This window comes from Entelurus aequoreus, linkage group LG27 (assembly GCF_033978785.1).
Source record: "Entelurus aequoreus isolate RoL-2023_Sb linkage group LG27, RoL_Eaeq_v1.1, whole genome shotgun sequence".
NCBI lineage: Eukaryota > Metazoa > Chordata > Actinopteri > Syngnathiformes > Syngnathidae > Entelurus > Entelurus aequoreus.
Genome location: NC_084757.1, coordinates 13,644,796 through 13,659,985, shown reverse-complemented (window position 1 = coordinate 13,659,985; position 15,190 = coordinate 13,644,796). Strand labels below are relative to the sequence as shown.

General features: G+C 36.4%; 1 protein-coding gene across 4 annotated transcripts in view; it reads left to right on the top strand.

Moving 5' to 3' along the window:
- ankrd29 (ankyrin repeat domain 29) overlaps positions 1-15,190 on the top strand; it is a 134,077-nt gene that overhangs the window by 111,236 nt on the left and 7,651 nt on the right. For all 4 annotated transcript variants that reach the window (XM_062038765.1, XM_062038766.1, XM_062038767.1 and 1 more), the window contains 5 exons: positions 274-372; positions 440-538; positions 7,288-7,386; positions 10,616-10,714; positions 12,683-12,778. In XM_062038765.1, coding sequence (XP_061894749.1) covers positions 274-372; positions 440-538; positions 7,288-7,386; positions 10,616-10,714; positions 12,683-12,778 — 492 coding nt within the window. The remainder of the gene's footprint in view (positions 1-273; positions 373-439; positions 539-7,287; positions 7,387-10,615; positions 10,715-12,682; positions 12,779-15,190) is intronic.

Genomic DNA, 15,190 nt, shown 5'->3' with positions numbered 1-15,190 from the left:
CTTGGCTCTCCGAGTACCGACATAATGACCAACATTAACATACGGTAGCGTAGTGGGCCTAAGTATTAAATAAAAATAAAGCCGAGGATTTATTTAATAAGTATATTTAACAGTTTTGGCCACTGTAACATTACACACAGTTTGAACGGTAACACTGTGTTTGAATATTGGAAAAAAAAATTGTGGTATGCGTACCAAAGTTTGAGAATCACTGTTGTATTGCATACTATCAGTGTGTTTCATGTCAAAATGTTTCTTTATGGTTCTCCCCAGACCGGTTCCACCGCTCTGTTCTTCGCCTCCCAGCAGGGTCACGACGACATTGTCAAGCTCCTCTTTGAGTTCGGGGCCTCCACTGAATTCCGGACAAAGGTGAGCTGACAAGACCTGATGTCGGCGACAAAGCGTTCGCCATTTTCACCCCCTCGTCTCCTGGCAGGAAGGAGGCACCGCTCTGACCGCCGCCTCTCAGCACGGCCACGCCAAAGTGGTGGAGACGCTGCTGAAGAACGGCGCCAACGTTCACGACGAGCTGAATGTGAGCATCGTTTGGTCAGATGTTGGTCTCTCAGCTTCTGGAGTCCAGTCTAAAATACACGCTCACTATCAAGTAGTACCACAATACATACTGTGTGCATCTACAGTGGCACCTAGATACCCTATTTTTCGGACTATAGAGCGCACCGATTTTAGAAGAACAGAATATTTTTACATCTATTAGCCGCACACGACAAAGGGACGCAGATAAATACAATGTGAAGTGAGATATTTGAAAACGTTTATTTACATACCTTAATTGTTTTCAAACGCTGTCTGTAACAAGGCAGTAAAACGGCTGATCATACAAAACAGAAGTCATCGTCATGGACCCACTAGCTGCGGAAGCTAGGTGTCCAATCAGCTAAACAGACTCAATAACAACACCGTGACGTTTTGGTGAATTTATGAAACTGAAAAATACAAAAAGAATGCCATTTTAAGGTATTAATACAAACACAGACACTTGTAAACATGTTAGCATATTCGCTAATGGTAACAACGCTAGCTTCATTACATTACGATTAGTACAAATATGCATGAAAACATTTCTACAGGTGTCAGGTTCAAACACTGATGACATCTATTAAACAAGACAAGAGGCAAAGAATTAAACAGAGACAGAATTCAATTTGGACTCAATATTGAGGAGAGTCGTCTGTGCACTGTACCCTTGTAAAGTATCTCAGCACGCTCTGCCAAAAAATTGCATGCCTCCTTCTTTTATTTTGGACCCCCACATGGCCACCGCTGTTTCCAAAGGACAAAGGTGGCAAAACGTTCACAGAAAAGGTCGTGAACAATTCACAGAAAAGGTCAGTTCAAAAAGAGTTCGTAAAATAGTTCAAAAAGAGGTCCATAAAATAGTTCAAAAAGAGTTCGTAAAATAGTTTAAAAAGAGGTCCATAAAATAGTTCAAAAAGACGTTCGTAAACCAGTTCAAAAAGGAGGTTCAAGAAGAGGTCTCCTGGAGGGGAGTCTGGTCCTGCTTCCTCTCCGCTTTGAAGTCCCTGGGTTAGAACAATATCTTTCTGTTGGTTACCATACATGAAAGACACAAAACACCTTCATTTTGCTTCCCCCCCCCCCCCCTACACAGTGGAGTTTTACAAGCCTTACTCTTGGTAGGTTCCAAAGACAGCTTTTGTCTTCTTGCCTGGAACTCATTTCAACACAAAGTTTTTTGTGATAACTTACAAACAATTATTCTAACAACAGGCATCACACACAGGACGGTTTTGTAAGTATGAATTGTTTTAGTTATATTGTAAAACTTACCAACGTTGCTTGGCGTGAAGAATGAAGAATCCTTTCGAGCAGAAACGCTATGGACGCTTATGTTTCCGGTTGAAGCCACGAAACAGGAAGTACATTCTCAACCCGCACCACCTGCAGTGAGTGAGCTCGTCCAAAAGACGGTGCCGTAGCACAAACAATAACACACCTTTTCAGCGTCTCTGTCGGTGTTGAAAACGATTTGTTTTTGGCCGCTTGCATAGAAAAATCCGCAAATTACCCGCACCATTTTTTAGGCCGCAGGGTACAAAGCGTTGGAAATAAATAGCGGCTTATAGTTCGGAAAATACAATAATCAACATTGAGCGAAGTAAAACCTTTTGATGACCGTACAGGCAATGTTTTAAGTGCAGTAGTACCTCAACTTACAAGCTTAATTGGATCACAAAACACTTGTATCTCAAATCGATTTAATTGTTACAAAAAAAGCAACTTTTAGATAACAAATATTAAAATAAAAACACAATAGAATGTACTAGTAACAACTACAGTAGCTTTATGAAGTAATAATGTACTTGGATAGTGGACTTCTGTGGTATCTTCTTCCAGCTACTTCTCCGTCAAACACACCATCAGTAGCTTCTCCTTATTTTTATGGATAAATGTCGGCCGTTTGGATATTTGTTTTATTGTCCCTGGCTGGAGTTACTCATTCTGCTTCAGTATGGTGCAGGAAAAGGTAAAGGAAATTGGTATCAAGACTCCCAGATAAATATGCCTCGTTTTTGCTTGTGTGAGGTTGCATTTCATGATTTAACTTCCCGTCTACTGTCATGATTGTTGCTTTGTTTGTGTTGCACGCGCCGTTTACGAGTAGTGTGTTTTTCCCCGTCTTTATCAAAATAAAACTGTCAGGTTCAAACACCGATGACATCTATTAAACAAGACAAGAAGCAAAGAATTAAACAGAGACAGAATTCAATTTGGCTCAATTTAAGGAGAGACGCTTGGACATCTGTACCCTTGTGCAGTGTCATTACACTCTGCCAAAAGATTGCACGCCTCCTTCTTTTATTTGGACCTTCCCTAACCACATGGCCATAGCTGTTTCTAAAGGACAAAGGTCGTAAACAGTTCACAGAAAAGGTCAGTTCAAAAAAGAGGTCCGTAAAACAGTTCAAAAAGAGGTTCGTAAAACAGTTGAAAAAGGAGGTTCGAAAAGAGGTTGTCTGGAAATTGGGCAGATCCTGCCTTCTCTCCGCTTTGTAGTCCCTGGGTTAAAACAATATCTTTCTGTTGATTACCATACATGAAAATAAACAGAAAACCCTTCATGTTGCTTTCCCCCTTACACAGTGGAGTTTTACACGCCTTCTTCTTGGTAGGTTTCAAAGACAGCTTTTGCTTCTCACCGGGCACTCAATGTAACACAAAGTGTGTGTGATAACTTAGAAACAATTATTCTAACAAAAACTATAGATGTCAACATCGTGTATGTGCTGAAAGTTTCATTTATGGTTGGTAAAAGCTTAAGCTTTTAGTCACGTTTGCTCTCTTTTATTTAGACACGTCGAGTTGGTGCTTTACGAAACACTCTTAGCTAAAATGCGTTTTTAAGGGCAGTTGCACTTTTTGGGTAATTTTGCCTATCGTTCACAATCATTATGAAATACATGACAGATGATGATGATGATTTTTTTTTTTTCAAATGCATTCTAACTCATTAATAAATGTAAATAAAAGTCCACTTACGGCGGAGTCCTGTATTCCGCCCATAAAACCCAATAAAATAACATCCAAAAAGCGCCAAAGATAAACCATTTACATTTTGTGATTTGAATATTAACCAAGTATTAGTGATATTGTTATTATAAGCACTGACGCAGACGACCTATTTATAGCAGCGACGTGATTACCATGTGTCCCTATAGTGACATCAGCGGCTGGTGAGCTGCTTTCATGCTTGAAAGTTTTTTTAGATCATAAATCCTGCCTCTCACCCAGATAGTAGAAGGATGAGGATGTATTCCGACATGTTGGGACACTTAAACAGCCAATTTAGACTTGGAAATGGCGAAAACGACACGAAAAGACGTTTGGTTTCACCTCCCTTTATTATGAGGAATTTAACAAGATTCTAGACGTCGGCGCCCTAATGACAGCAAACATTGTACAGTAAGAGATGTTTTATTATGTGTGTTGTCTCTCATGAAGTCTGCAGTGAGTAATAATCAGTGACGTCGGGGGGAAAAAAGCGAACGTTACGTTGCGTTTTTAAAAATTCTTGCACCGCGTTTTCTTAAAATGATCTAAATACGTAAATATTAAATGCTATTATAAATGTTTCTGTTACTACATTACATATATACTTACATCCTGTTTCAGGTTTGGATGTTTTTTTAAGGGCGTTGTTGGCAGAACAGAGCAGCTTCCATAAGCTCCATTTCAAGCGGACTTCAGATTGCATTTATTTGCTATTTAGAATGCATAAAAAAACATACATATATATATATATATATATATATATATATATATATATATGTATATTTACTTATTTATTTATATATATATATATATATATATATATATATATATATATATGTATATTTACTTATTTATTTATATATATATATATATATATATATATATATATGTATATTTACTTATTTATATATATATATATATATATATATATATATATATATATATAAATAAGTAAATGTATTTATTTATTTATTTATTTATATATATGTATATTTATATATATATATTTATATATATATAGATTGCATTTATTTGCTATTTAGAATGCATAAAAAAACAATTATATATATATATACATATATATATATATATATATATATGTATATATATATATATATATATATATATATATGTATATATATATATATATGTATATATATATATATGTATATATGTATATATATATATGTATATTTACTTATTTATTTATATATATATATATATATATATATATATATATTTACTTATTTATATATATATATATATATATATATATATATATATATATATATATATATATATATATATATATATATATATATATATATATATATATATATGTATGTGTGGGAAAAAATCACAAGACTATTTCATCTCTACAGGCCTGTTTCATGAGGGTTTCCTCAATCATCAGGAGTTTCCTCAATCATCAGGAGATTTCCTCCTGATGATTGAGGAAACCCTCATGAAACAGGCCTGTAGAGATGAAATAGTCTTGTGATTTTTTCCCACACATACATATTACGCTCTACCACGGTATCGAGCACTATTTTTCTTTTGGATAATCTAATTAAGACATATATATATATATTAGAGATGTCCGATAATATCGGTCTGCCGATATTATCGGCCGATAAATGCGTTAAAATGTAATATCGGAAATTATTCGTATCGGTTTTTTTATTATCAGTATCGTTTTTTTTTTTGTTTGTTTGGTTTTTTTGGTTTTTTTTTTAATTAAATCCAAATAAAAAACACAAGATACACTTACAATTAGTGCACCAACCCAAAAAACCTCCCTCCCCCATTTACACTCATTCACACAAAAGGGTTGTTTCTTTCTGTTATTAATATTCTGGTTCCTACATTATATATCAATATATATCAATACAGTCTGCAAGGGATACAGTCCGTAAGCACACATGATTGTGCGTGCTGCTGGTCCACTAATAATACTAACCTTTAACAGTTAATTTTACAAATTTTCATTAATTACTAGTTTCTATGTAACTGTTTTCATATTGTTTTACTTTCTTTTTTATTCAAGAAAATGTTTTTAATTTATTTATCTTATTTTATTTGATTCATTTTTTAAAAAAGTACCTTATCTTCACCATACCTGGTTGTCCAAATTAGGCATAATAATGTGTTAATTCCACGACTGTATATATCGGCTGATATCGGTATCGGTTGATATCGGTAACGGTAATTAAAGAGTTGGACAATATCGGCATATCGGACATCCCTAATATATATATATATATATATATATATATATATATATATATATATATATATATATATATATATATATATATATATATATATATATATATATATATATATATATATATACCGTAATTTCCGGACTATAAGCCGCACCTGACTATAAGCCGCACCAGCTAAAATTAGGGGAAAATACAGATTGCTCCATATATAAGCCGCACCCGACTATAAGCCGCAGGGTTTTGATGTGTAATTAGCGTAGTATATAGGGGTTCCTGCTACCACGGAGGGGATTGTCGGGACAGAGATGACTGTTTGGGAACGCAAAGCGTCCCATTTATTAACAATAAATCTTTCAATCATTCAATCAAACTTTCACATCTTTGACATGGCGAACAGCATTCGTGCAGAGTACAAATAATACAACGGTGCAAAGTAATACAAAGCGCTCGCCTGTACGTTATCAAAATAACCAGCCTTCCGGTATATGAAAAGTCAGTCTTTAATCATTGTGTCATCGTCTTCCTCCTGCGTACTAAAACCACCGAAATCCTCTTCGTCGGTGTCGGAGAAGAACAGGCCGTAAATAAGCCGCGCCCTTGTATAAGCCGCAGGGACCAGAACGAGGGGAAAAAGTAGCGGCTTATAGTCCGGAAATTACGGTATATGGTAACACCCCAGTATGGGGAACATATTCTAAGTAACAAAGACTTAATTAAGAGTTATTTGGACACTAGGGGAACATATTGTAAGTAACAAAGACTTAATTTAGAGTTATTTGGTTAGGGTTAGAGTTAGGGTTAGGGTTAGGGCTATGAAGAATAAGGCATTAATAAGTACTTAATAATGACTCATTAAGAGCCAATATGTTACTAATTTGCATTTTAATAAGCAACTAATTAATGGTGAATATGTTCCCCATACTAAAGTGTTACCATATGTATATATATATATGTGTGTGTGTGTGTGTGTGTGTGTGTTCTTGTCTTACATAATGATTGTGAATGATAGGCAAAATCCCCCCCCAAAAAGCAGTTCCCCTTTAAGAAACACATACAATATCAAGATAATACTTTAATGGGAAATACTAAACGTTCAAAGTACATCAAACAAACCTTTTATGATGTGATCGCTGCAAACTCGTGCGTTCTTCGACTGTGCCATCTTCGACTGGAGTGTGTGCTACTTTTTTCGTCTTCTTTCGTAAAATCTTGCGCTCTTTCATCCTACTGAAGCAAACGCTTATGCTTTTTGCGATTTGAACGGTTCCAGCAACCAAAAAACAACGCAAGCATCGGGCATTTTTCTTCGATAATGGTAAAATGTCACCCTATGACAACAAATGCTCGCTTGACCACCACTTCGAGCCTCGCAGAGTTACCACGAGCCGTGAATACGACGTATCGACCAATGAATACAAAATCAGCATCATGCAAACATGCCTACTAGACAGTTGTAATGATGATGCACATATTCATTTAGCAATACAACCATTTCCAATCATAAGATGTTTCTACACCTTAGGACGGCGCCACTCCCCTGTTCCTCGCGGCCCAAGGGGGTCACGTGACCGTAATCCGCCACCTGCTGGCGTCAGGTGCCAAGACAAACCATCCGAGAGAAGTACTGGCGACCTTCTCCTCTTCATTCTCCTGATGAATTGTACAGTCGTGGTCAAAAGTTGACATCCACTTGTAAAGAACATAATGTCATGGCTGTCTTGAGTTTCCAATCATTTCTACAACTCTTATTTTTTTTGTGATAGAGTGATTGGAGCACATACACTACCGTTCAAAAGTTTGGGGTCACCCAAACAATTTTGTGGAATAGCCTTCATTCCTAAGAACAAGAATAGACTGTCGAGTTTCAGATGAAAGTTCTCTTTTTCTGGCCATTTTGAGCGTTTAATTGACCCCACAAATGTGATGCTCCACAAACTCAATCTGCTCAAAGGAAGGTCAGTTTTGTAGCTTCTGTAACGAGCTAAACTGTTTTCAGATGTGTGAACATGATTGCACAAGGGTTTTCTAATCATCAATTAGCCTTCTGAGCCAATGAGCAAACACATTGTACCATTAGAACACTGGAGTGATAGTTGCTGGAAATGGGCCTCTATACACCTATGTAGATATTGCACCAAAAACCAGACATTTGCAGCTAGAATAGTCATTTACCACAATAGCAATGTATATAGAGTATTTCTTTAAAGTTAAGACTAGTTTAAAGTTATCTTCATTGAAAAGTACAGTGCTTTTCCTTCAAAAATAAGGACATTTCTATGTGACCCCAAACTTTTGAATGGTACTGTACTTGTTGGTCACAAAAAACATTTATGAAGTTTGGTTCTTTTATGAATTTATTATGGGTCTACTGAAAATGTGAGCAAATGTGCTGGGTCAAAAGTATACATACAGCAATGTTAATATTTGCTTACATGTCCCTTGGCAAGTTTCACTGCAATAAGGCACTTTTGGTAGCCACCCACAAGCTTCTGGTTGAATTTTTGACCACTCCTCTTGACAAAATTGGTGCAGTTCAGCAGTGTTGGTTTTCTGACATGGACTTGTTTCTTCAGCATTGTCCACACGTTTAAGTCAGGACTTTGGGAAGGCCATTCTAAAACCTTAATTCTAGCCTGATTTAGCCATTCCTTTACCACTTGTGACGTGTGTTTGGGGTCATTGTCCTGTTGGAACACCCAACTGCGCCCAAGACCCAACCTCCGGGCTGATGATTTTAGGTTGTCCTGAAGAATTTGGAGGTAATCCTCCTTTTTCATTGTCCCATTTACTCTCTGTAAATCACCAGTTGTCATGTCTTGATCATGTTTTTGTTTGGCTATGTTCTGTTTGGTTTTTGGACTCTTTTTAGTTCCTGTTTGTGCACTCTTGTTTGTTTTGTCACCATAGCAACCCATTAGTTTTCACCTGTTTTACGTGTTGGACTCACGCACCTGGTGTTGATCAAGACTTTATTATTTAAGCTTGTAGTTGCCAGGCAGTCGGCCCGGCGACATTACCTCTGATCACCTCTGTTACCTTTACTACTCATGCCTGTTCATAGATTCATGTTGATGTTAATTTCATGCTGCGCTCATGCCACAGTAAGTGTTGTTAGTTTTATGTTCATAGTGTTGCCTTTGTGCTAGTTTATTGTTTTCATAGCCAAGTTTGTTCTCCATCTTGTGCGCGCCTTTTGTTTATTCTTTTGATAGACATCATCCGATGTCCAGTCAAGTCGTTTTGCACCCAGGGAAAGCAATCCACGCAGGAAACTGCACCATAGTCCACGTCGTGACACCAGTTCCATTGGCAGCAAAACAGGCCCAGAGCATAATACTACCACCACCATGCTTGACGGTAGGCCTGGTGTACTTGGGATTAAAGGCCTCACCTTTTCTCCTCCAAACATATTGCTGGGTATTGTGGCCAAACAGCTCCATTTTTGTTTCACATGGACAAAGATAAGACCTTCTGGAGGAAAGTTCTGTGGTCAGATGAAACAAAAATGGAGCTGTTTGGCCACAATACCCAGCAATATGTTTGGAGGAGAAACGGTGAGGCCTTAAATCCCAGGAACACCATACCTACCGTCAAACATGGTGGTGGTAGTATTATGCTCTGGGCCTGTTTTGCTGCCAATGAAACTGGTGCTTTACAGAGAGTAAATGGGACAATGAAAAAGGAGGATTACCTCCAAATTCTTCAGTCACTTGAGAAAAAGCGCTATATACATGTAATTCACTTCACTTCACAATGGGAGACCGGGCTTTCTGCTCCGCCGCTCCCAGTCTGTGGAACGCTCTCCCTGACAACCTGAGGCCACCACAGACTATGGATGCTTTTAAAAAAGGCTTAAAAACCCTTCTTTTTAAAAAAAAAAAAAAAAAAAAGCCTTTTTTTTAGATATATGAATACTAGTTTTAGCTTTTTGGCTGTTCTAGTTTTTATTTCATTGTATTTTTTTAAATGTATTATCTTTTTATTTTATTTTATTTTTTTTATTTTTTTTTAATACACTGTAGCACTTTGAGGTTGTTTACTTAATGTAAAGTGTTTTTTACAAATAAAATATATTCTTATTATTATTATTATTATTATTATTATTATTGGAGGAGAAAAGGTGAGGCCTTTAATCCCGTCAAACATGGTGGTGGTAGTATTATGCTCTGGGCCTGTTTTGCTGCCAATGGAACTGGTGCTTTACAGAGAGTAAATGGGACAATTAAAAAGGAGGATTACCTCCAAATTCTTCAGGACAACCTAAAATCATCAGCCCGGAGGTTGGGTCTTGGGCGCAGTTGGGTGTTCCCACAGGACAATGACCCCAAACACACGTCAAAAGTGGTAAAGGAATGGCTAAATCAGGCTAGAATGAAGGTTTTAGAATGGCCTTCCCAAAGTCCTGACTTAAACGTGTGGACAATGCTGAAGAAACAAGTCCATGTCAGAAAACCAACACATTTAGCTGAACTGCACCAATTTTGTCAAGAGGAGTGGTCAAAAATTCAAGCAGAAGCTTGTGGATGGCTACCAAAAGTGCCTTATTGCAGTGAAACTTGCCAAGGGACATGTAAGCAAATATTAACATTGCTGTATGTATACTTTTGACCCAGCACATTTGCTCACATTTTCAGTAGACCCATAATAAATTCATAAAAGAACCAAACTTCATGAATGTTTTTTTTGTGACCAACAAGTATGTGCTCCAATCACTCTATCACAAAAAAATAAGAGTTGTAGAAATTGTTGGAAAATCAAGACAGCCATGACATTATGTTCTTTACAAGTGTATGTCAACTTTTGACCACGACTGTATCTCTTGGTAACAGCCCTCTTCTCTCATCCGACAGGACGGCACCGCTCCCTTGTGGATGGCGGCCCAGATGGGACACAGCGACGCGGCGAGGGTGCTCCTCTTGCGTGGTGCAGACAGGGACGCCTACAGAGAAGTACGCTCTTTTGTTTTCAGGATTACAAGTGGATGAAACACTTGTTTAGTGCATAGAAATAGACCTGCAGCCGTCTCTTGTCCCAGGCCTGAGCGTGGTAAAAGGAAATTTCGCAAAGTAGGATTATTATTAATAAATGGAATACTTTCATAATTAGAGCATCAAAGCTGTTTACAATCTTCTAAATAGGTTTTTTTAACATTCCTATTAGCGACCTCTAAACATGAAATAACACACATTGCACTCGTTTTAACCAATATAGTAGTCTAGTGTGCGTTCTACCCAGGGATGGGTACCGAATCCGGTACTTTTTTGGCACAGACCGAATCCCGTCGGCCCTACCGGGCACTGATTCACAATAAATTCATTTTTTTTTAAAAACTTCATGAATGTTTTTTGTGACCAACAAGTATGTGCTCCAATCACTCTGTCACAAAAAAATAATAGTTGTAGAAATGATTGGAAACTCAAGACAGCCATGATATTATGTTCTTTACAGGTGTATGTCAACTTTTGACCACGACTGTATTTTTTTAAAATTTCAACACCTTCAAATTGATTCATGAAAACTACTACTAAAATCAGACAGCTGGATGCGTAAATAGTACAATACTTACAGTATTAACTAGAGATGTCCGATAATGGCTTTTTTGCCGATATCCGATATTCCTATACTGTCCAACTCTTAATTACCGATTCCGATATCAACCGATACGATATATACAGTCATGGAATTAACACATTATTATGCCTAATTTTGTTGTGATGCCCCGCTGGATGCATTAAACAATGTAACAAGGTTTTCCAAAATAAATCAACTCAAGTTATGGAAAAAAATGCCAACATGGTTGAAGTCACAAAGTGCATTATTTTTTTTAACATGCCTCAAAACAGCAGCTTGGAATTTGTGACATGCGCTCCCTGAGAGGGCATGAGGAGGTTGAGGTGGGCGGGGTTGGGGGGGCGGGGTTTTTGGGGTAGGGGGTAGCGGGGGGTGTATATTGTAGCGTCCCGGAAGAGTTAGTGCTGCAAGGGGTTCTGGGTATTTGTTCTGTTGTGTTTATGTTGTGTTACGGTGCGGATGTTCTCCCGAAATGTGTTTGTCATTCTTGTTTGGTGTGGGTTCACAGTGTGGCGCATATTTGTAACAGTGTTCAAGTTGTTTATACAACCCTCAGTGTGACCTGTATGGCTGTTGACCAAGTATGCCTTGCATTCACTTGTGTGTGTGAAAAGCCGTAGATATTATGTGACTGGGCCGGCACGCAAAGGCAGTGCCTTTAAGGTTTATTGGCGCTCTGTACTTCTCCCTACGTCCGTGTACACAGTGGCGTTTTAAAAAGTCATAAATTTTACTTTTTGAAATCGATACCGATAATTTCCGATATTACATTTTAAAGCATTTATCGGCCGATAATATCGGCAGTTTGATATTATCGGACATCTCTAGTATTAACACTTTGTAGGGCACTGGAGACAGCAGGGACTAAAAGGACCAACACCATAAACAAGTGGTCCCCAACCACCGGATTGGTACCGGGCCGCACAAGAAATAAAAAAAATAAAATATATATATATATTTTTTAAATTTTATTTTATTTTTTTAATTTTATTAAATCAACATAAAAAACACAAGATACACTTACGATTAGTGCACCAACCCAAAAAACCTCCCTCCCCCATTTACACTCATTCACACAAAAGGGTTGTTTCTTTCTGTTATTAATATTCTGGTTCCTGCATTATATATCAATATATATCAATACAGTCTGCAAGGGATACAGTCCGTAAGCACGCATGATTGTATTTCTTTATGACAAAAAAATAAATTTAAAAAAATACCATACACCTCTTTAGTGGAAAAGTCTGATATAGAAAATCTGAGCTTGTGAAGCCGCAATACTGAAGGACAACTATCAGAATTATGCTTCTGCTTTTCTGACTTAAAATTTGACTGTCACCTTGCAGGATGGCTCCACGGCGTTATTTAAAGCGGCTCTGAAGGGACACACCGGCGTCATCGAGGAGCTTCTCAAGTTTTCTCCTTCCCTCGGCCTCCTCAAGGTAGCCGACATGACTAATGAGGACAAAACACTACATTTATCGACGCCGATTTCTCTTCATATTCTCGTATTATGGTGGGTGTATCGTCCACAAGCTAATGGATTTCAGTCTGACTAGCACTGGAGTTGTTTGCTGAATTGATGAAGGGCATTGTATGTAATTCCTGTGTAAATACACAGACAAGCTATATTGTTTATTAATAATCTACAAAACCCAAAGCCAGTGAAGTTGGCACGTTTTGTAAATGGTAAATAAAAACAGAATACAATGATTTGCAAATCCTTTTCAACTTATATTCAATTGAATTGACTGCAAAGACAAGATATTTAATGTTCCAACTGAGAAACATAATTTTTTTTTGCAAATAATCATTCATTTAGATTTTAATGGCAGCAACACATTGCAAAAAAGTTGTCACAGGGGCATTTTTACCACTGTGTTACATGGCCTTTCCTTTTAACAACACTCAGTAAATGTTTGGGAACTGAGGAGACCAATTTTTGAAGCTTTTCAGGCGGAATTCTTTCCCATTCTTGCTTGATGTACAGCTTAAGTTGTTCAACCGTTGTGGTATTTTAGGCTTCATAATGCACCACACATTTTCAATGGGAGACAGGTCTGGACTACAGGCAGGCCAGTCTAGTACCTGCACTCTTTCACTATAAAGCCACGTTGTTGTAACACGTGGCTTGGCATTGTCTTGCTGAAATAAGCAGGGGCGTCCATGATAACGTTGCTTGGATGGCAACTTATGTTGCTCCAAAACCTGTATGTACCTTTCAGCATTAATGGTGCCTTCACAGATGTGTAAGTTACCCATGCCTTGGGCACTATTACACCGCCAGAAGTATCTTGTCTTTGCAGTCTATTCAATTGAATATAAGTAGAATAGGATTTCCAAATCATGTCTTTATTTACGATTTACACAATGTGCCAACTTCACTGGTTTTGGGTTTTGTATTTTACGAGTCAATATCAACATAAGGTGCTTTTGAGACTCCCCATTAAAAAAACTAAACAGATTTTTTATTTGATGTTACATTTATTATATTAAGTAGATGTTCTGCTGTTTGGAAGAGCATGTTGGTCAAGCTCCCACACATTTTATAAAATAACTGCAGGCTTAGAAAGGACAAACTGCAAAATATTTCCACCCTCTTGTGCATACTGAAATTACAATAAATACACTGTAATAGCATAGTGATTATAAAATGTACATCTTTAGAAAAGGTTTTAGTCCCCTTTGCAACAAAACATCAGTTTATAGGGGAAGCATTTGGATCATAATTTCTTTCTTTCTTTCTTTCTTTCTTTCATGTTTATTTCGAATATGTAGACAAAACAAAAACAAACAAATTTTGCAAAAAAAAACTACAAAAAAGCCATTCAAGAATGAATAACAAAAACAATAATAATAATAATAATAATAGTAATAATAAAAAGCAAAAAGAAACAAGAAATGAAAATAAACATTAATGTAAACATATCCGAAAAGGAGTGAGAAGAAGTAAAAACTTATGTGCTCCCACCCCTCTTATTACTTATTGTATGTTTAATAATACTAATAATAATAATAATAATAATAATAAGAGTATATAAAAATGTTATGTTATATAAATACACATACATATATAAGTATGTACATATATATATATATATATATATATATATATATATATATATATATATATATTTATATATATATATATATATATATATATATATATATATATATATATATATACAACATATCTTTAACAAGTAACTATGAATTTAATTATTTCATTATTCCATAATGAAATAATGGAAAACTATGGTTTTTCTCATTAAAAATCTAAAATCACACAACAATAGTACTTTTCCCTTTTATGTTCATGAAGTAACCACAAAGCTTCATTAATTTGTGAAATTGTTTATTTTCATAAAATATGAACATGACAGAGTGAACAATGACATAACAGGGTGGATACATTGGGAAATAGCCTTATTATATATTATACCGTATTTTTCGGACTGTAAGTCGCAGTTTTTTTCATAGTTTGGCCGGGGGTGCGACTTATACTCAGGAGCGACTTATGTGTGAAATTATTAACACATTACCGTAAAATATCAAATAATATTATTTAGCTCATTCACGTAAGAGACTAGACGTATAAGATTTCATTGGATTTAGCGATTAGGAGTGACAGATTGTTTGGTAAACATGTTCTATATGTTATAGTTATTTGAATGACTCTTACCATAATATGTTACGTTAACATACCAGGCACGTTCTCAGTTGGTTATTTATGCCTCATATAACGTGCACTTATTCAGCCTGTTGTTCACTATTTTTTATTTGTTTTAAATTGCCTTTCAAATGTCTATTCTTGGTGTTGGGTTTTATCAAATAAATGTCCCCAAAAATGCGAC